Below are 23,522 nucleotides of genomic sequence, written 5' to 3'. Positions count from 1 at the left end.
TGCCGGTGGAGGACAGCGACCAGGCAGAGACCCAGGGACAACCAGGGCCGCTTTGACCCACGTCTAGCCCCGCTAGACCACCGATCGCACCATAGATAGACAGACCCCCACCCCTGGTCTGGACGGACCCTCCGGTGCTGTCTTTCTGTCTGTCTGTCTGTCTGTCTGTCTGTCTGTCTGTCTGTCTGTCTGGGAGCTGCCTAGCTGTTGACCCCGGAGGCAGGAGAGATACTGAGAGGAGCCCGATCGTCGCCGACGTTTGGGTGGGGAGACAAGAGAGAGACAGACAGACAAACAGACAGACAGACAGACAGACAGACAGACAGACAGACAGACAGACAGACAGACAGACAGACAGACAGACAGACAGACAGACAACCCAACCAGCCACAGTCAGGCAGTGCAGATCGCAGAGGCAGCGACATCCACCAACCAGCCACAAAAAAACAATACGGCGGTTCATCCCCCAGCCTCCTCCCCGCCCTGCCGGTGCGTCTGTCTGGGCTAGCAGCAGCTGCAGCGACCTGCCGCCGCCGCCTCCTCCGCAGACATGAACGGCATCACCAAGGGCAGGTTCGAGGTATGTTGATGTTATGTTATGTACGATTGATTGATGATGTTGATGAGAGGGTGTACAAATGGAACCAAATGGTTCCATTTGTACACCCTCTCATCATATTATGTATGACGATGATCATCAACATAGGCTAGATGATGATCTCTCATCATCATATTATAGTCTATCTATGTATATGTTATGTATGATGATGATGACAGCTTATTCTTATCGCTTGACTGTGTTTGTTTATTATAGCTGAATAAATGTGGGGAGTGTGTGTGTGTGTGTGTGTGTGTGTGTGTGTGTGTGTGTGTGTGTGTGTGTGTGTTCGATCCTGTGTCTGTGTGGCGTCTAATTTTACATGCTGCAGGAGGACGGGACAGGAGGGGAAGCCGAGGCTTTTGTTGGCCTGAAGGGAGGGTAATCCGAAATCCTGTTATTATTGTCCAGCCGGCACCAGCTGACAGGCAGGCAGGCAGGCAGCGACAGCATGGGGCTTAGTTAGAGAGTTGCAGCCTGGGACTGGAGTGGAGTGGAGGGGCTGGGGGCACGCAGGCAGAGACTACACCACCCCAGGGCTGGTGGTAGTGGTGTTATTGGTGGTAGTGGTGGTAGTGGTGGTGTTGCCGCAAATTGCAACACTAGATCTTTTTTTAATCTGTTGAATCTAGGGTTGCAATACCTCCCATAGGCAGCCAATGCATCCAAACAGGTTTTTTTTGCTATCTGATTGTATTAAACAACATCAAACTTGCCAATATTGGGGCTGTATGGAAAGCTTGACGTATTCGCTTTCTATCTGCAAAGTGTTAGTTTCATAAAAACCCACCATAGACATGTTATGACTGAGCTACTTTCTGTCAAGAAATTCAGTTCAGGTGATATTTCTTTCTAAGTGATGGAGTTTGGAAGCACTCGTGGGAAGTCACTCAATGGTCCTGTGTACCACCTGGTTCTAAATGTCACATAATGCAGGAGTTAGTGGGACATTGAGCTATTGAAGACACGCACTTCCAAAGTTCAACACTTAGAAAAAAGAAGACAAAAAAAACATGTCTGCTCGGATTTATTGACAGAAAGTAACTCATAACATGAGCTACGGTGGATTTTTATGAGACAAACACTTTGCAGATAGAAAGAGGATACTCCAAGCTTTCCATACAGCCCCAATATTGTTGAGTTTGACGTTGTTTAATACAATCAGATAGAAAAAAAAAATTCTGATGCATTGGCTGCCTGTGGGAGGTATTGCAACCCTAGATTCAACCGATTAAAAAAAATCTAGTGTTGCAATTTGCGGCTATTGGTGGTGGTTGTAGTGGTGTTATTGGTGGTGGGTGCTGCAGACCCCACAGTTAACAAGGCAGACACTGCATGGCCATCTAAAATACAGCATCCACATTCAAGACACTGTAACAGTATTTAAGTAGAGAGGTGCAATTATTGGGGAATTGCCATGAGGAACATGTTCTATGTTGTGATGTTAATTTTGTGAAGATAACTTCAGTTAACTATTTTCAACCCAGATAACTTCAGTTAAAAGGTCAACAAAAAATCAAACCTATGTTTGAAGTCAGCGGTGGTGGATGTGAGCAGTTCATTTAGAAGTTAAGTTTCCTGTGTGTGTGTGTGTGTGTGTGTGTGTGTGTGTGTGTGGGGAAAGTCCCGAAAGCGCGAAGCCCGAAAGCGCGAAGTGGGGAAATGTCTCCTACCGCACCGTTAGCGCGAAGTGGGGAAATGTCTCCTACCGCACCGATATTGTATGGTAGTACAGCTCCTTGTGAACGTTGATAATATGCAGTGCTCGATATTGTATGGTAGTACAATGTCTCTCTTTTCATTCACATGCTCCACTGTGCACGCACTGAGCACGAATATGCAGTGCTGTCTGCACTCAGCTTGTCTCGCAAAATAGCTGATCTGCAAGCTCACAACACGTCGCATCCACGAGACAACGTGAGCTTGTAGATCATTTCTCTGCCTTCAGCCCTTCACAATAAGGGTCCAGGAAGATATATTGTGTGGTAGTAGCCTACAATAGTTTCGACAGGGGGCACCCTTTTTCATTTAGTCAAATATATTGTGTGGTTGTGTAGTTTCTTACGGCTTAAAATGTCCTCACGCCTCCCCTCTCGTTCGCGCTAACGGTGCGGTAGGAGACATTTCCCCACTTCGCGCTTTCGGGCTTCGCGCAAAAGGTACGCACCCGTGTGTGTGTGTGTGTGTGTGTGTGTGTGTGTGTGAGAGTGTGAGTGAGTGTGTGTGCCTGGCCTGCTCAGCAGCGCCCCTTGGTCACCCAGGCCTGCCACTGGTCACCAGCATTATTGCAGCTCATGATATGGACAGACATAGTAACGTAGTAAGTAGAAAGTCACTCTTAAGCTGGGTTCAACAAACCTGGATGGTTGGAGCGGTGCGATTACATACTGTACAAAGTCAATGCAAAGACGAGACGACGCGCAACCAGGCGCGGCGCGAACGATCCGAACAATCACCTTAGCCGGCATAAAAGTTCTCGGACATAGAACAATAGTGCGTTGCCTATAGCAACCACACAAATTATAGTTAACTGCTGAATTATTGAAAAAGCATTAACATAATGGAAGAAGAAAATAATTATTTGAGAGAGAGATGAAGCAGGGACCCCCACAACCTGTTAATAGATTCCATTTAGTTTCATCGTTTGACAGCACAATCATCAGTGTATTTTGGATTCATGTCAATTTATGTTTTCAGATATTTAACCACTTGAGCCGTCATTACCTATGATAAACTTGACCTTTCACGTTGTACTTAGTCTGCTCTTTTTCCCCTCTACACCAAACCTCTTGGCTACAGTTCTCAGAATATGGACACTAGGATTCAAGTTGTTCATATAAAAGGGATTGGAAGATTTGGAGGACCCCCTGTAGTAACTCTGAGGACCCCCTAGGGGTCCCGCACTCCCTGTTGAAGACCCTGTGCTATATTATTTCTGGTGAAGAGATTGGGGGTGTGAGAAGGCAACAAGAACAGACCAAGTACAGATTGCAACTCAGGTCTGTTTGAAAAAGAACAGAGCGTTTAAGTGGAGGGGGAGGGATGGTCATTTCAGTACTCAGAAAAGATAACAGCAGCAGAGAGAGACAGACAGACAATTCAAGTCAAAATGAAGATGAGATACGAGCGAAGACACTTATCTCAAAGAAATCGCGATTTACGATATTTACGATATATATATCGCGATAATCAAAACTATTATCCTGGGGCGGAACATGTGCCAAAAAATAGCAGATCTTCAAGCTCACAGCGCGTCGCGGCGCGTTGTGAGCTTGAAGATCGGCTATTTTTTGGCAAAGACATTTGATAGAGAGTGAAAAAATACTCTATTAAGTATATTATAAGTACTTTTACCAATTCTAGAGGGTTTACCGGATATGCAGCTCGGCAGATAAATGTGAATTGATCCCAGTGCATGACGGAGGACGATATTACGATATATTAAACCTCCACGATACGATTATAACTCGCTTATCGTCCCATCCCTATTACAGTGTGATGCATCCGTAACGATTACACAGAATACCTCTACTAATATCTATCTAATCTATCTATCTCTAATTATCTATATGCCTATAGTGCAGTGGTTTTCAACACTTCATATAAAGGTCCATTCAGTATTTAGGCCACAGACCACAATTTGATGTAGGGATGTTAACAATTAATCTAAAATCGGTTAATTGCCGCCAAGGACTTAATCAATTAAAATAAATTAATCGCAATTAATCTTTTTTTTGTACTAAAAAACACAGCTTATCAATTAATCGGTTAATCGATCGATACGGTTATCAACTACCCTTACAGCTCAGTGACATATCGCCGATGAGGAGCGTTTGCTCATTGGGAAGATGCATTTGCGGCGTCGTTTGCCGATGCTGCGCGAGCGAGGAGCTAAATTGGCAACATATAGCCCCTACATTGTTACCGAGGGTAATAGGCATCGGCGCTAAGTCACTGTGCGGTCTGGGTATCAATTAATGAATTAATCCCAAAACGTAGAATATGTTGTTGTCGTTGCCTAAGATTTTGTTCCATACTGTAGTGATGTGGTAGCTTAGCATAGGAGAGATAACAGGCAAATATCCATCAAAATATCAATTCTTCTACATTCTCTAACAATTACAATAACGGGTCCATTTGGTTTCATTGTACACTCTCAAGTGGTAAAGATCTTCATAATAAGCGTCCATTTGGTTACCAACTCTCCATCATTTTGCTGGGAGCCACCTGGAACCCCCTCAAGGACCACTTGTTGAGAAACACTTTTGTAGTGCTACATTATGCGTACAGAGCAGCCATAGACTGTAAAAAATCACACCTGTGTGAACTGAGCGGTGGTCGTGGAGGCTGCGCAACAGCACTACTGTGTACTTTATCATCTACAGACAGTAAATGAATTGTGTGGATGCCGCCATCTTTCTACATCCTGTCCTGAAAATGGAAATGGTACCATGATTCTATTGGTTGGGAAAGAGCGGGGGGTGGGTCAATGCATACTATTGGTTGGGAGCTGAATCAAGCTAGCCATGCGGGGCACACATGGGACCAGAATTTAACAAAACACATATCATAGTGATTGAAAGAAGACATTGAACTGGCACCTGGAAGCATAAAGTATTTATGACAATGTTTATTAACTCATACCTCGCGATCCCCGTAGAGCTCGTAGATTTCCCGCTGTACCGCGCTGCCATGCCCGTAGAGCCCGCATAGTTTAATTAGCTTTAATCATTATGAAAGGATTAAAAGTATTAGCGCAGATTTTCGCTGATTCTGGCTCTTTAGGCCCGCCCCCCTAACTGTATCCGGTCATTTCCGGTCTGGACCGGATCCAGCTTTCCGTATCCAGTCTGAGCCTGGGCCATAGTCCCGCCTCCATTGGTTTACTGTGTAACAGAAGTGGAAGCTACTGGGCGATGGAACGCTCGTTTTTCAATCTGATTTTTGCGTTTGGAAACTTTGATCCAGTCTCTACACGCCTGGATTATGATCCCCGCACATATCGTGCGTTTTGTGCGCGAACGTGTCCACGTGTTACCATAGCGCACAGTTGGCTTTTTTCAATGCTTTTTCATGTAAACACTGGCTGATAAGCAGAGATACAGCGTGGCAACGGATATGTCTTTTTCAATGGGGTTTTTTGTATTCGAAAGCTTGTCACCGAGTCTACACGTCTACTAGATGAGTCGCGCACAGATTGTGCACGATGCGTGCACGTGCCCACGTTAAAAGGTAAGGACAATTTGGCAGCTGCTTACTATAGCTATGTTTAAAATGGCAGAGAAAAAGTTAAAGGACAACTTTTTTACAACAAGGGTTCATATTTTAGATAGTCATTAGAGAAAAGAAAAGATGAGTGTTAAAATGTTTTCATTTACTTCTTTCTGTCATTTTAGTGATTTTAAAGATTTTGATTTGCGTGCATGCCCCCAACAAGTGGCTTTTTAGACACAATAAGCCCATTCCCAAGATGCATCACCATCTTTCATGGGCAGATGTGACTTATGGGGGCTGGTGTAAATAGTAACAAAGACATTGATGGCTTATTGTGTCTAAAAAGACATATTTAGCCACTTGTATGCATGCCCCCACCCACTGAAATCAAAATAATAAAATCGCTAAAACAATAGGAAGCAGTAAATGAAAACATTTTAACACTCATCTTTTCTTTTCTCTTAATTACAATCTAAAATATGAACCCTTGTTGTAAAAAAACGAAAGTTGTCCTTTAAGGTAATAAGTTCGGCAAAAACCCCATTCAGTTGAATGGAGCGTAATTCTTTTTGGTCCCAGCAGGGGGGGCAAACAGCGAAAACTAGTGGCCATTCATATGAACTTCCTCTTGAAGTCTCTTCGTATATGGCCTCAACTTGCAAGCCGGATACTATACCCATGGTACAGAGCAGCATATCTATATCTATTCTGGGTGTCCTTTTGTCTAGAGAGTACAAAAACACTGTTGTTGCTTCAGACACAAGTCCTTGTAGGTCTCCTAACAGAGAAGCTAGACACGCTGCCAGCACGGACAGTCAGGGGCGTCACAGGGGGGGCTGGACTGAGTTACAAGGGCCCAAGGTGGAGGGGCCTTAATTATTTTATACTTTAGCTATTGAAAAATAGCAGATATACAAGCTCACAGCGCGGCACCGAGTGCCACGCCGCAAGCTTGTAGATCTGCTATTTTTGAAAAGTCGTGAAAATGTGTGCAAATCTTTGAATATAATGTATTTTTTAAGCGAACATTTGTAACTCAAATTTTGCTTCTGGGGGGTCCCTGGAACTAAATATTTCCGTGGCCAAAAACATATCATTTTGGGGGTCCTTGACATGAAAAAGTTTGAGCACCACTGACATAGAAACATAGGTTTTTCAAAAAGAAAAAACCTTAGAAGGATTTGAAATATTCAAAGACTTGCACAAATGTTCACGATTTTTCAAAAATAGCAGATCTACAAGCTCACAGCGCGGCACTCGGTGCCGCGCTGCGAGCTTGTATATCTGCTATTTTTTCAAATAGTTAAAGCACAAAATGTGAGTGAATCCTTGTACCCAGGGCCCAGAATTTGGTGTGACAGCCCTGCGGACAGTATATGCCGGTGCAGAGAGAATGGGTGCATGCATGCACACTGCATGCACGTACCCATTCAGAGAAGAAAGCTTTGATGTGGGGACTTAAGATTATGGCCCTGGGCAGAGATACATAATACCTGCGGTGTAATGATTATGGCTGTGTTTACACAAACCAAACCTGCCCCTGGTCCGACCGGTTATGAATGTATGCATGTAGCCAAGTAACTGACTGAGTAAATATATATATAACTGTGTATGTGACTGTGTGTGTGTGTGTGTGTGTGTGTGTGTGCGTGTGCGTGTGAGGGGGTAGTAGCATGCGTGTTTATTTTTCATCAGGCACGCGCACACATAGACATCAAAGGGGGCTTGAGCCCCTGCCCTTTTATCCTTCTGTAAAAAAAGTGCAGCAAAAACGCAGCATCTTATGCTGAAAGAATTGTCCTCTCTGCGTAGAAACCAAGCATCGAAAATATTTTCAATATTTTCACCAAAAAACTTCACATTCTCTGCACGTCCCTGTTGTTCATCTCAGGCCTAGTTTACAAATTGTTCGAATGGTTTGACTTGATGGCACTGATTTTATCTGTCAGATACCTGTGAGTGTGTGTGTGTGAGTGAGTGAGTGAGGGAGAGAGAGAGAGATGGAGGTGCTTGTGTGTGTGTCACACCGTGTCAATGGATTTCCCAGGCTCAGTAAGCTTCTTAGAAAGAGTTTGAAAACTAAACGTATGGTGGAGGAAACAACAGAGAGAGAGAGAGAGAGAGAGAGAGAGAGAGAGAGAGAGAGAGAGAGAGAGAGAGAGAGAGAGAGAGAGAGAGAGAGAGAGAGAGACGGAGAGACGGAGAGAGAGAGAGACGGAGAGAGAGAGATAACAGAGTGACTTCTTGAGTAGAGCAGGAGTTTATTGAGAATGAGGACAGCTCCAGAAATGAATATCAATATTCCGATATCAGCTGGACTCTCTCTCTCGCACGCACGCACGCACGCACACACACACACGCACGCACGCACACACACGCACACACACACACACACGCACGCACGCACGCACGCACGCACGCACGCACGAGGGCTGCAGGAAATCCTGATCTCATTCCAACCTCATCTTCATCTGTGTCATTTGAGATTTTAAACCACTTTAACCATAATTTTATACTTTATGCTAGTCAAAAATGGCAAAAATATTTTGAGATGTTTCTATGTCAGCGGTTCTCAAAGTTTTTCATGTGAAGGACCCCCAAAATGATATGTATTTGTCCACGGACCCCCACCTCAAAATATTTAGTTCCAGGGAACACCCAGAAGCAAAATTTGAGTTACAAACATTCGCTTTAAAAATTACATATATTCAAAGGTTTGCACACATTTTCACGACTTTTTCCAAAATAGCAGATCCGAGTGCCGCGCTGTGAGCTTGTATATCTGCTATTTTTAAATCGTTAAAACATTCAATAATTCTAGGCCTAAATGGGTTTTTAACATTGCCAACGGCTTCATGCTGAGCTGAGTCACGTAGTAGCGTAGGCTCCTCAGAACAAGCCAGCCTGACCCCCCCCCCCCCCTCCCCGGTGTTGTGCTGGAGGATAGCGAGGAACGCCCCGAGTCAGCCAGTGTGGCGGAACTCCCTGCTCGGGAATGCTGCTCTGCTGCTGCTGGCACAGGGAGCCATGACAGCAGGACTCACTCTGGCTGCATGGGGCAGGGAGATTTTAACCACCCATTTAGGCCTGGGATTATTGAATGCTTTAAAGTGCAGGTGCCATGATTTTCCCCTCTATAAAACATGATTATCTACTATTATGATTATACTAGGAGGAAGAATTTTTCCAAAAAAGTGTACAGAAAGAGTTAAAATGATGTTTTTATGTGGCCACACCCACCAGTTCATTGGTATGCGTGGTTGTCATGGTGGGTGGTGACCCAGCTGAAGTTAGCCACACCCACGTGTGTTGGGTGAATGGTAATTAGGGGAGGGGTTGATTCTATGATGTAATAATTATGGGTGTTTTTGGAACGGCACGTCTGACCCAGCAGGTGGCATCCCCCAGCTAAAAACCCAAATAAAAAGAGAATGCATAATTTCTCATAACAACCACACCAGGGGGTCTAATGAACTACTGTCAACCTCCTAGACACATGAAAACCAGAAAAAGTACAAAACTATGGCACCACCTCTTTAACTATTGAAAAGTAGCAGATATACAAGCTCTACAAAACCATGAAAATGTGTGCAGTTTTAAATAGAGCCCGACCGATGCCATATTTTTTGACCGATGCCAATTTTTGCCGATGGAGAGTGCTAGACCACCGATTGACGATGTTTAACCAATGTTTTGTAATAATATAAAATAATAATAAATAGCCTAAATTTCAAAAACGTCTTACATTCAAAACCTTTTTTTCCTCTTTTCCCCAATGGTCCGTGGACCACCAGTTGTCCTTGAGGGGTTTCCAGGTGGTCCTCAGCAAAATGATGGAGATTTGGTAACCAAATGGACCCTTTATAAGATCTTTAACTCATGAGTGTAAAATGAAACCCAATGGATCCTTACGGGCAACGGCAATATATTCTAGGTTTTGGGTCTGAGTGGCTAAATGTCATCAAATGGTGGTCTGATATTACTTATAAAAACAACCGATACATCGGAAAGATAATGACCCATGTCCGATACCGACATCGGGGTCCAAAAACTACCGATATATCGGTTTGACCGATTTATCGATCGGGCTGACCGATATATCGATTCGGGCTCTATTTTTAAAGCGAACGTTTGTAACTCAAATCTTGCTTCTGGTGGGGTCCCAGGGACAAAATATTTTGAGATGGGGGTCCGTGGCCAAATACATATAATTTTTGGGGTCCTTGACATGAAAAAGTTTGAGCACCACTGACATAGAAACAGTTAAAAAAAAAAAAAAGAAAAAACGTAGGAAACATTAGAAAACATTTATAGAATCGGGTCAAAATATTCAAAGACTTGCACAAATTGTCATGATTTTTCACTCGGTGCCACGCTGTGAGCTTGTAGATCTGCTATTTTTTATAGTTAAAGAATAAAATATTCGTCTTAATGGGTTAAGCCCTAGTTTTATAATATAGGCCACTATTGTCGTATGAGGGTGTCGTGCGGCGAAGACAGACGATCTACAAGCTCACAGATTGGCGCGACATCTCGACACGTTGTGAGCTTGTACATCGACTATCTTAGCTATTTTGACATTTTATGTTTTATGTTTTCTTTTTTTTTTTGCTTCCCTCGCTGCCTGCCTGGCACACACATGGTGCCAGCGTGGCGGGAACCTTTAATGAAGCATGCAGAGAGATGCATGCCATGCCATGCCGGGGTGGCCTAAAGGCTGCCTAAAGGCCAAATATCGCACAGTTGCACACAGGGGCGTCACAAGGGGGGAAACGTGGGACTGAGTTACTAGGGCCCAAGGTGGAGGGGCCTTAATTATGTTATACTTTAGCTATTGAAAAATAGCAGATATACAAGCTCACATGCAAGCTTGTAGATCTGCTATTTTTGAAACGTCGTGAAAATGTGTGAAAATCTTTGAATATATGTATTTTTTAAGCGAACATTTGTAACTCAGACTTTGCTTCTGGGGGGTCCCTGGTATTTTGAGATGGGGGTTCATGGCCAAATACATATCATGTTGAGGGTCCTGTTTGGGCACCACTGACTATAGAAACATTTTTTTTCAAAAATAGCAGATATACAAGCTTGCAGCACGGCACTCGATGCCGTGCTGTGAGCTTGTATATCTGCTATTTTTCAATAGTTAAAGTACAAAATAATGCGTAATAATGTGTTCCCAGCATGGGGGGCCCGCAGTGAATCCTTGTACCCAGGGCCCAGAATTCGGTGCGAAACCCCTGGTTGCACACACCGCTGTGTTGCTCAATAACTCTCCTCCCTGGGGGGCCAGTGGCTCAGGAGCTAGAGCTGCCGCCATGGGAACCAGAAGGTTCCCGGTTCGATCCCGGGGGGGGGGGATCTCGATATTCCTACGTCCCATTTGTCCCACTAAGGGTTAGGGTTAGGTTAAGGCATAGTTTTACTGAGGTTAGGTTTGGGCATGGGACGATATGAAAATGTCATATCACGATTATTGTGACAAAAGAAATCATGATTTACGATATTATCCCGTTAATCAAAATCTATTATCCTGGGGTGAAACATTTGCCAAAAAATTCCAGATCTACAAGCTCACAACACGTCGCATTGCGACGCGTTGTGAGCTTGTAGATCGGCTATTTTTTGGCAAAGACATTTGATAAAGAGTGAAAAAAGTGAATGGAGATGTGTAACCACGACAAATAGGGGTAAATTCTCCTTCTACAACACTGGCACCTAGGTGTGGAATTCCTTGACTACCTCCCTTAAAACATGTAGCTCACTGGCATCCTTCAAAACTGCCCTGAAAACTCACCTTTCAAGAGGCCAGAGAAGGAGGTAGTTATCACTTCTCCCATAGACAGCCCCACCGCCTTGTTTCCCCTATCCTGTACATATAGTGTTTTTATAACTGCAATATTATTGAATGTTTTCTTTGCTTGCTATTTATTATGTCTATGAATTAAATACCGAGGGCTTCCAACGTAATAAAGACCGTAAAAGGTCTTATTTGGAATGTTCCTTTTGGGCAGGGTGTTTAACTGTACTTGTACTGTACTACATTTCAATTGTATTGACTATACTTGTACTGTTCTCCATTTTTGTCTAATAAAATAATCAATCAATCAATCAATCAGCTTGTGGTCATAGGAACCGTGCGTGGAACAGGCCATGGGCTGTCGGGTATGAGTAAGTTAGGGGAGCGTTCTGATGGTGCATGATTTGCGGCGATGCCGTCAGGGAATTTTTAATCACATCATGGAGTGCTTATGGGGCTGGAACAATTGATCAATACAACAAAGCGGTTAGAGTTATGATGAAATTGAGTTTGGGTTTGGTCCCAGGGCAGCTGGATTGGGTGGCTTCCCAAATCGTCTGTTGCTCTCTCTCTCTCTCTCTCTCTCTCTCTCTCTCTCTCTCTCTCTCTCTCTGCAGAGGAATGGCGAGTCAAAGGTGAGTGACGTACGAGGATGAGAGAGACTCGTATCAGACAAGTTTGAATGTTTGATTGAAGACTTTATTAGAAGTTTGCATAGAAAAAGGTACAGTTTCTTGACGGTACAGTTCACTGGTACACGGTCAACTAAAAGGAGGTCCTAGAAAAGCACTTGGCTTATTTACACAGGAAACCATTGAAGTATCTCATATAACATTAAAGGGGAAAACCACCCATTTTCAATATTGAACTATGTCATTAATATACCTTAGAGGAGTTGTGTGGAAATACAAAAAAAAGTTCCCCCTCTTCTGAGTTGCCTAGAACTGGAGGATTGATTGGGGGGTTTGTATTGTAAAGTACAACGGTGTGATGTCATCACGTTGTGATTTGCAATACAAACCCCCAAATCAATCCTCCAGTTCTAGGCAACACAGAAGTGGGGAAACTATATTAATGACATAGTTCAATATTGAAAATGGGTGGTCTTCCCCTTTAAACGACAGATGGATAGAACACAGTACTATGCAGTAGATACCGTATAGTCAGGAAAAAAATATATATATATACAGTAGGTAAATACAAAGACGGGTCAAGGGAGGGTAAGGCTGCGCTAGGTTTGTTATTGTCAGTTGCGAGCGGCTGCCGCCTGTAAGTAGTTTTTCAGGGCGATTTTAAAAGATGCGAGGGATCCACACTCCTTTAAGGCCTTCGATAAGGCATTCCACATTTTGATGGTATAGCAGAAGAACAAGTTTGACCCTTTGACTGACTTGACTCTGGGTTGAACGTGATCTGTGGCACTGCCTCTGGTGTTGTAATTGTGGACGTCCTTAACATTTATAAAGTATTTTGCCAGGTACATGAGTATCTTAGTGGTGTGTACACCAGGCCCATTGCAAGTTGCTGTACTCTGTCATCTACTCTGAGCCACCCCACTCTTAACTGGTGAGTAGCGGTGAGGTGAGGCTGATAGGGAAGGTTAAGCAGGACCCTAATTAGTTTGTTTTGGGCTGTTTGGAGCTTAGTTTTCAGGACTTGTGGGGCGTCATGATACCATACGTGGACTCCGTAGTCAAAGAGGGGCTGAATTATTGTACCGGCTATGGTCTTCAGTGTGTTGAAGTTGACCATTGGGGTGATCCTCTGTAGGAAACGAGTAATATACAGTACAACATTCTGTCATCTGAACCAAGCAGTGAAAGGGAGTTTTGAGTAGGGTTGGTTTGTGTACAATGTTTGGAATGCACTGTAAATGGGGAAGCCATTCGAGTGACTGTGACGTGACAACGATCGAGAGATATAAAATATCATAAATATTATAAATATTATCCTCAGTGATTTCCTTATCAAATCCATTTTTATTCTGATGGTGCATCGTCGTTTCCTGACGGCTGACTTGAAAACCCTTTGCAGTTGGACTTGTATGACCTCCCCTCCCCTCCCCTCCCCTCCCCTCCCCTCTCCTCTCCTCTCCTCTCCTCTCCTCCTCTGTTATTCACCCGATTCCTTTGTTGTCCCACTCGTCTGTTACGCCAGATTTTACACTTAGTACCACGTTGCTGCTTCCGTTGCTGGTGGTGTCACCCATAGTGTCGCGCCGCTCCACCGATCTGCAGTCTGCAGCGTTTTGTGCTGCGACACGTTGAGAACTTAAAGATCTGCAGAGTCTGCAGCGTTTTGTGCTGCGACACGTTGAGAACTTAAAGATGGGCTGTATAATATTCTGTAGGCGTCTGCTCCACGCCACCATGGACAGCGGTCTAAAACTGTCTTTACTTATTATCCCTACTAGACCCTACTCTCCCTCCCTCCCCCACCCACTCTCTCTTTTCTCCCTTATTGCTCTGTTGCTAAGGGGTGATGCGAGGTAATGCCTGTGTGTGTGTGTGTGTGTGTGTGTGTGTGTGTGTGTGTGTGTGTGTGTGTGTGTGTGTGTGTGTGTGTGTGTGTGTGTGTGTGTGTGTGTGTGTGTGTGTGTGTGTGTGTGTGTGTGTGTGTGTGTGTGTGTGTGTGTGTGTGAGATCAGAGGGAGCGCGCTGTGCATCAAAACATTCCAGAAGCACCCGATTGCAGCGCCGGTGTGCCTTGGCTCTCCCCGACATCCTCTGTGTCTGTAGAATACGTGTGGGTTTGAACGGCTGGCTGACTGAATGAATGACTGGTTTACTGACTGACTGGCTGGCTGGCTGGCTGGCTGGCTGGCTGACTGACTGACTGACTGGCTGGCTGGCTGGCTGGCTGGCTGGCTGGCTGGCTGACTGACTGACTGACTGACTGACTGACTGACTGACTGACTGGCTGGCTGGCTGGCTGGCTGGCTGACTCACTGACTGACTGACTGACTGACTGACTTGCTGGCTGACTGACTGACTGACTGACTGACTGGCTGGCTGGCTTACTGACTGACTGGCTGGCTTACTGACTGACTGACTGACTGACTGACTGACTAACTGGCTGGCTTACTGGCTGGCTGGCTGACTGGCTGGCTGGCTGGCCGGCTGGCTGGCTTACTGACTGACTGGCTGGCTTACTGACTGACTGACTGACTGACTGACTGACTGACTGACTGACTGACTGACTGACTGGCTGGCTTACTGGCTGGCTGGCTGACTGGCTGGCTGGCCGGCTGGCTGGCAGACTGACTGGCTGGCTGGCTGACTGGCAGACTGACTGACTGACTGGCTGGCTGACTGACTGGCAGACTGACTGGCTGGCTGGCTGACTGACTGGCTGACTGGCTGGCTGGCTGGCTGGCTGGCTGGCTGACTGACTGGCTGACTGACTGACTGGCAGACTGACTGACTGACTGACTGACTGGCTTACTGGCTGACTGACTGGCAGACTGACTCACTGAGTGGCTTACTGGCTGGCTGGCTGGCTGATTGAGGGAGCCCTCTCTCTCTCTCTCTCTCTCTCTCTCTCTCTCTCCCCCCCCCCCCCCCCCTCTCTCTCTCTCTCTCTCGTTAGGACACTACAGTTGGACAGAGTGCATGTGAGGATAGGAGCTGCTAGGCTATATATCGCTGACAAAAGTGTGTGTGTGTCTCACTGTGTGTGTTGGTGGGTGTCTGCTCTCTCCGCTGTGACTTCCATTCATGTCTACAGCCCAGCTGATGTCTAGAACGCTCTACCTCCAACAACAATCACCTTATTTTACCTGCAGTGTGAAAGACACTTCTAACCATGTTCAACCTGGATATGTAAGTTTAGGCAAACTAAATTAATATATCTCGTCTCCATATTCTAAGTTTTCTGTTTTTCCGTAAATAAAAACCCTACTTCTTGTACTCATACTACAGCGTCACACAAAAGCATAACATATAGCAGATCCGTAACCTCCAAAACATGGTGTGAAGTAGGGCTTTCACCAAATATTAGAATATTCGAATATCAAAGTCACTATTCGACGTTGTTCACCAAAGTCGAATATTCGCTTTTTTATTTTTATTTTTTTATTGTTTTCTCTTTAAAAAATATATAGTTAACAAAGCTTAGCTAGATAGGAAGTCATAAGAATGAGTTGTCAATGCCCCTGGTGGATGAATTTGTTAATGCTCTATACCAGGGCTTCTAAAACCTTCTTAGGCCGTGACCCCCAAAATAAACATATTTGAACGGGGGACCCCCACCCTGACAAGCACTTGGAATTGTAGGTATTAAATGTGACTCTGTTCCCCAGATACATATTGTGAAAATAGCTATATAGCTACGGCTATTTTCACAATGTTTGCCTCTTGCTTAATATTTTACAGTTTGGCCAGTCCTGTCGAATATTTGACTATTCGAATACTTTGAGGTCGAATAATTCGAATACTAAAAATCACTATTTGTGAATGCCCTAGTGTGAAGCAACACAAAAGTTACATATTTGGTATATGAGTTTGTTTTTATCATATTTTGAATCCATCAAAATCACTTAAATTCAGGGGGCACGGTGGCGCTGGCGCAGTCGGTAGCGTCTCACAGCTAGAAGGTCCTGGGTTTGATTCCCGCTGTGGGCGCTGGGGGCGTGTTCTCTCCTCCGCGTCATCAGAGCCCACACCTTAGGTGGGGTTGGTGAAAGGGCCTTCCTGTGTGGAGTTTGCATGTTCTCCTTGTGTCCCCTATGGACGGTAGCCTCACTAAAAACATGCAGTCATCCTGGTCTCTATACTGCCTCCCCCTGGCCAGCCGGGGCACCTGATGGAGGGGAAAGGAACCGGTTAGAATAACGTGTTCCTTCCAAGTGCTACGTCCACCTGGGGGAGCTCCACCCCTGTCAGGTGAAAAGAAGCGGCTTGCTCACTCCTCATGCACGGAAGGAAGCATGAGCTCAGTTCAGGGCTCTCCCCAGGTTGGCAGAGGGAGAGCAGAGCCCAGGATTACAGTTTAGGCAATTGACACTGGGTAAAAAATGGGTTACAAAATCATGGGATAAACATTTAGAAAAAAAAAAAAAAAAAAAAAAAAGATCTACAAGCTCACAAGTATAAAAGTATAAGATATTTCCCATCTGTCCTAATGGAAACTGATATTCTCTCAAGTTTTCCTCGTGACATACTGTATCTTAGGGCGAAAGATTTACATATTTACATAGCGTAATATGACATAAATCTAAGGTGCTAATTTCAATGTCATTCAGGGGTGCAGTGAATGAATCTTTATGTATAAAATTGTGCTACAAGCTCACAATGCGTCGTTGTAGATGAGCTTGTAGATCTGCTTTTTTCAAAAGATGTTTATACATTTGAAAACTTGAAATGGGACATTCTGCATAATGATTACTTATACTGTTGGGACTTTAGGAACATTTTGATGCTAATACGTTTGTACTTTTACTCAAGTACATTTTGAATTCTGGACTTTTTCTTGTATCAGAGTATGTGTACATGTCAGTATATTGATACTTGTACTTAAAGGAGTAGTTCACCCCCAAAATGACATTTTTTCTATTGATTACTCCATGGAGAGTAGAGTTCAATAATATTTTTAGTTTTTTGTCACATTCCTAAGACAAAAATGTGATAACAATAAATTTACCCCCATTTGTTCCGGATGGGGACCCGTTTCGAAACGGGTCCCCATCCGGAATCAATGGGGGTAAATTTACTCGAATCAAATTTTTGTCTTAGGAATGTGACAAAAAATAAAAATATTATTGAACTCTACTCTCCATGGCATGAGTAATCAATAGAAAAAAAGTCATTTTGGGGGTGAACTACTCCTTTAAGTAAAACATTTGAGTACCTTTTCCACCACTGGTATGTACAGAATGTACACACTGCTGTGTCTGTGTCTGTGTGTGTGCGTGTGCGCAGTGGCGTCAGTTCAGAAAAAGCTAAGCTATGGCAACATGACTGGTGTCTTCGCGCGCGTGCAAGACACCAGTCATTTTGCCATACCTTAGGAACAGGCATGATACATTTATTGTAAGAAGTACATTTTATTTCCCCCCCCCTTTCTATGGTTTCTTGGGCTGGATATGGTAGCCTAGAACGGTTGTTCTAGTGCATTGCACCTGTGCAGCTGACCTGCGGAACCTGGGAATATACCATTTTGTATTTTGTATATAGGCTATATATGGGGCGCAGATAGACAAAGAGACATTAATGGATTTATATTTAAAAGTACATTTTATTTTCCCCCCTGCCATACCCAATTGACGCCCCTGTGTGTGTGTGTGTTTGTGTGTGTGTGTGTGCGTGTGTGTGTGTGTGTGCGCGCGTGCGCGCGTGCGTGCACATGTGTGTGCGCATGCGTGTTTGTGTACGCGTGACCCGCTCCGCAGATAAACTGGGCTAATGTACTGCGGTTTGTTCACTTAATGTAAGCAAAGGAAAACCAAGGATAAATGCCTTAGAATGTTGTTAGCATAACTGAAGAAAACTGGTTGTATCTGACTGCCACTGCCAGGGTCATGTTAGTTCACTGTACGAGCACCGCTGATAGCAGGAACTGTGTGTGTGTGTGTGTGTGTGTGTGTGTGTGTGTGTGTGTGTGTGTGTGTGTGTGTGTGTGTGTGTGTGTGTGTGTGTGTGTGTGTGTGTGTGTGTGTGTGTGTGTGTGTGTGTGTGTGTGCAGGGGCGTCACACAGGGGGGGAAAGTGGGACTGAGTTACTAGGGCCCAAGGTGGAGGGGCTTTTATTATTTAGCTATTGATAGCTGCGAGCTTGTAGATCTGCTATTTTTGAAAAGGCGTGAAAATGTGTGGAAATCTTTTAACTCATTCTGAGCCCAGGACATTAACGGATTAGGGGGTCCAGAGTGCCCCCTCCCGGCCCCATTAACGGCCGCTGTCTTATTTTGAAGGCCAGAAGTCTAGACCGGAAGTACTTCCGGTCTGACGTCATCGGATCGTGCGCCGGAACCGATGCGTGTCCACGTGGAGTTGTGTAATGGCCGACCGGGAGCTTTTATAACTGTGTAAAATAAGCGAGCATCTGCCTCCATCCTAGCTTCTAAAGTGTAGTTTTGAGATAATGGACATTAAAGATGAGATCGGCCGTCCACCTCAATGTTATGGGATGACTATTGTGTGCTCGTGGAGCCGTGATGATGACAAATCAGCGCGGATTTCGTCTCCGGAGCGTCGGCCATTGTACTAGGTATTTTTACTCGCCGTTACAGTAATATATTACTTTTCCCGCGACATCGCGTGGATGGCACTATAGATACTCTATTACTTTTCCCGCGACATCGCGGGGTTGGCTTTTAATGAGTTAATATATGTATTTTTTAAGCGAACATTTGTAACTCAAATTTTGCTTCTGGGGGGGTCCCTGGAACTGTGAGATGGGAAACATAAAAACATTAGAAGTATTTGAAATATTCAAAGACTTGCACAAATGTACACGATTTTTCAAAAATAGCAAATCTACAAGATCGCAGCGCAGCACTCGGTGCCGCGCTGTGAGCTTGTAGATCTGCTATTTTTCAATAGCTAAAGCACAAAATAATGTGTAAACCCCCTCCCCCTATGGAGAACATTCATGGGGGGCCCACAGTGAATCCTTGTACCCAGGGCCCAGAATTTGGTGCGACGCCGCTGTGAGTGTGTGTGCGTGCGTGTTTGTGCGTGCGTGCGTGCGTGTGTGTGTGCGTGCGTGTGTAAGTGTGCGTGTGTGTGTTATGAGGTGTGACCAATAACAAAAGTAGCTGGTGGTTACTACGGATGTTTGTCTCTTTATGTAGGCTATAGGGTCATCACACAGGTCACTTCTGCATATTCAATTCAAATTTAAATTCAAATGAGCTTTATTGGCATGTAAACATACGTTTACATTGCTAAAGCTTGTTTCAAAACATAATAATATTCAAGGAGTGCGTTTCCTTTTTAACAAATTAAATCAGGAAAACCACAGTCAAAGTTTCCTATGATATGATATATGTTTCACTTCCTCGTTTTGATCAAGGAACCTCTTTCTGAAGGAAAGGACCGGGGACGCCCCATGATGTTCTTCATGGGTGGCAAATGATGTGTTAAAAATACAATAAGAATAATTATTGTCCTGCATCAAACAAAACGTTTTGTAGCCATTTACAAATTATAGCAGAGACTGTATTAGGAATTGAATTATTCTATTATCAAATGGTTTATTCTTATTGGCACTTCTTAAACGAGCATCTCTCGTACCAAATTTCTTTTAGGCTGCAACTGTAATACCATTAATGAAAGTAGCTATTTTACTTAATAATTACACAATTTATAAAATGATATACTGCTATACTGCTAGCTATGGGCTTCTTAAGCCGTGACATCATTTTGTAGTCAGGTGCCAAGCAGATTTATTGTCAATATGAGCAGTGCTGTGTCCCTCGCTATTTCAACAGATCTGAGACAAAAATAACAACTAAAGTATAATTCTACCACTTTCCTGTCAACAAGAAAACATTGTTATAGTAAAAAGATTCCCGGGCGCTGGGGCCAGAATTTCTCCTCCGCCTACAAAATGATGTCAGACTTAACAACCCCAGAGACAACAGGAAGAAAAATAGCGAACATTTGCGCGAGTGTGCACGGCATCCGATCTGCGACTGGTTGCACGGTTGCACTGGTTGCACCTTTCATCCAATGCAGCCCTCACCCCAAAATTAGTTTGACACCCCTGATCTAAACAGTAGCAGGTATCATTACTGTCTCTTGAGTTATCGCGAGATTTGGTTGACAAACAGAAAATGACTGACAGTCTTGCGATACTTGGAACGTTCAGAAACGTATTTTGTACTCTTTAGATACCTCTATAAAATTACACAGTGCGCACATCGAAAATCAACTCAAGAAACGTGTGACATGTCTTTTATTTTCCTGGGCAGAGTATTTTATTAAGGTCTCAATTGTGTTGAAATTGCTCATGAGCTGGTCCCCAGGCTTCCACTGACTGCATTCCACTGAACATCCAGCTGCAGTTTGGCTCCCATGGTGCGATGAATCTGACGGCTGGAATTGATAGAGAAAATTACGTTGGTGTCCTTTCCTTAAAAAAAAGTATTTCCTTGGTTTTGATTTGATTGCACTATGGGTTCCCTGGGGCAGGCAGTGGCTCATGGGTAGAGTGGCCTGACCGAGCGGCTGGATGGGAACCGTGAGGTTCCCAGTTCGATCCTGGGCTCCCCCAGAGTTAGTGTCGAAGTGTTGTTGAGCAAGACACTGAAACCCAAACTGCTCCCGATGAGCAGGTTGGTGCCTTGCATGGTTTCCTCTGCCATCGGTGTATGCATGTGTGTATGTATGTGCAATCATTGTAAAGCGCGTTGAATAAAGGAGCTATATACTGTACATGCACCATTTACCATTTACCCTGGTTGTTGTGCTGGTTTGGGCGGTGCCTACCGTTCCAATATTTGACATTTGACAAGTGTGTATGTCTGTCCGTATGTATGTATGTATGAGTACGGCCTCAACAGCTGCAGTACATCTGGGTCACCTACCTTCAAGTGGCGCCGTTGAGCAGCCTAAGGCAACACTCACTCCTACTGGGTGGGATTTTTGTTTAAAGGAGTAGTTCACCCCCAAAATGACTAATTTTCTATTGATTACTCACGTCATGGAGACTTGAGTTCAATAATATTTTTTGTTTTTTTCCCAAGACAATAATTTGATTACAATAAATGTACCCCCATTGATTCCGGATGGAGACCCAAATGCTTTTGGGTCTCCATCCGGAATCAATGGGGGTACATTATGTTGCATTCTTAGGAATACAACGTAAACCCCAAAATATTATTCAACTTAAGTCTCCATGGCGTGAGTAATCAATAGAAAAAAATCTTTTTGGGGGTGAACTACTTGCCTGGCTCCAGCCCATAGACCCGCCCACTCTCTGAGCGGACTGGTTCTCTTGGTCTGGTGTTGTCATATGACGCTAAAGTTTCTTTGGTTTAGGCAGAACCAAGCCAATGAGAGTCGGAGCCTCGGAGGAGGGGGTGGGTCTAACTTTTGAAAATCAACAGAAACAGTGGAGGGCTCAGCCAAAGCTCTTAATTGCTCCCTTTGAACTTCAAAGGGGGTTTTGCACACCTCGTTAGCATCAAAGACAACGACCTGTTTGATGCCTGTCATAGAGGGGAGGGGGGAATGTTTTAACACACAAGTCAAACACAACCCCTCCCACCAGATCTCTTGTGATTGGGAATTTCAAATTTCAAATCCCCTCCCCTTTGAAATCTCTTGTCAATGGGACAATGTCAGACTCAAGCTCAGCGCAGAGTCTGAAATCAGGCTAGTGAACTACTCCTTTAATGCAAGGTTGTTGTCATCCCCCTCCCCTCTGTTTTTCTTAAGTGGGGAGCTGTTTTATGTTACCATGGTGACTCTAATGTCTTACAGTATGTCTGTCTTCTCTTCTCATTTACCCAGGTCTGCAGCCGTTGCTCATGCACACGTACGTGCGCACATACTGTACGTGGCTAATGTGTATAAAACTAGAATTTCGCCCGCCTTCGGCGGGCTCATCCTAGTGTTCCAAGCCTGCTGCTCCAAGCCATGTTGCCCACAAAAAGCACTGTTTCTTCATGTATGTTGATTGTGTGTGTGTCCTATCACGTCCTATTTGGATCTTGTTTTAAAAAGTAACAAAACATGGATTTATAAATTTTTTGCAAAAGGATTATAAGGTATTGTCCATCAGAGCAGTAAAGTTACAGGGGCTTCTCTCTTATTTGAATGATGCCTAAGCTTTGAATTTGTTTTCAGTAATTAATGTCTATTGCTTGCTGGATATTAAGTCTCTATTAATGTGGGGTTGTTACTGTATTTTGTCCCATTTATTAATCTATATTCTGCTGTTCATCTGACATGGGGTTGCTCAGCCTACTTTGACTTGCACACATGCGCTGGCATTGACAATCAGATGATTGCTAAGCAGTTCACTTGTGTTAGAGTAAAGCAGTTCCAATGTTCTAAAGAACAGGTTTAGGGTAAATTAACGATGATAAAAAAACATCGGAACATCGGGGGAGAAATGAACGATGTCCGATGTTCTTGTTTGCAGAGGGGGCGCGGGGGCACAGACACACACATACAGTACACACACAGTAACAAACAAACACGCAACGTACATGCACGCACCCCCACCAAGCTGATGACATCGCTGTTCTGTGTGGAAGCAACCGCTCACACACCGAGACACACACACACACGTGCGCACAATGCACGCAGTCGCTCCCTCCCTCCCTCCCTCCCCTCGCTGCTTGAAGCAAACTGTACTTATTGGGCTTTTACACCGCAAACGGTGACCTGTCTCAGACTCCGAGGCTCTCACTCTCTCGACTGTCACACACATGCGCGAGTTGTTTTCCGCGGTATAAAGTAAAACGTTGACAAATTAAAAATATCCGTGCCGTGTGTCTCTTTCCCCCCTCCTACTCCGTGAGGCTCTGTCCTGACTGCTCATAGAGGGGACTGCTGTGTTAACGCTGTTAGCTGCTCCCCCCTCCCCCTCCCTCCCCTCGCTGCGTGAAGCAAACTGTACTTACTGGGCTTTTACACCGCAAACGGTGACCTATAGAATCTGGTGACAATTCGAAAATTGCGGCGTGCGTGATTTGTTGTTTTATATCCTGTTTTTAGGTGATTCACACAGACAGAGGAAATATACACTCTCTCTCTTTCTCTCTCTCTCTTGTTTCTCTCTCTCTCGTATTGGGTGCCCCACCAAAAGGCAACTAAATTAAATATGTCCTTTTTTGCTGTAAGCTGCATTAAGGCGGAAGGTTTATTCTATAGGCTGGCACCATGGCGACGGCTAGCGAATCAGCGGACGGCTGTTCCGTGCATTCTACCGACATCTGATCTAGCTATGAGTTGAAGTG

General features: G+C 44.4%; 1 protein-coding gene across 4 annotated transcripts in view; it reads left to right on the top strand.

Moving 5' to 3' along the window:
• Nucleotides 1-247: 247 nt before the first annotated feature.
• The window catches only part of fbxl2 (F-box and leucine-rich repeat protein 2), a 120,183-nt gene continuing 96,908 nt past the window's right edge, over nucleotides 248-23,522 (top strand). For 2 of the 4 annotated variants that reach the window (XM_080735687.1, XM_080735686.1), the window contains exon 1: nucleotides 248-580. In XM_080735687.1, the coding sequence (XP_080591813.1) occupies nucleotides 551-580 (30 nt within the window). In that variant the 5' untranslated portion in view covers nucleotides 248-550. Of the gene's footprint in view, nucleotides 581-15,307; nucleotides 15,434-23,522 lie in introns of those variants that run through there. The other 2 variants (XM_080735685.1, XM_080735684.1) reach the window with 1 other exon arrangement.

This window comes from Nannobrachium achirus (assembly GCF_963921795.1).
Source record: "Nannobrachium achirus genome assembly, chromosome: 10".
Lineage (NCBI taxonomy): Eukaryota > Metazoa > Chordata > Actinopteri > Myctophiformes > Myctophidae > Nannobrachium > Nannobrachium achirus.
The sequence above is the reverse complement of the archived record's forward strand: the minus strand, read 5'-3'. Positions and strand labels throughout refer to the sequence as shown.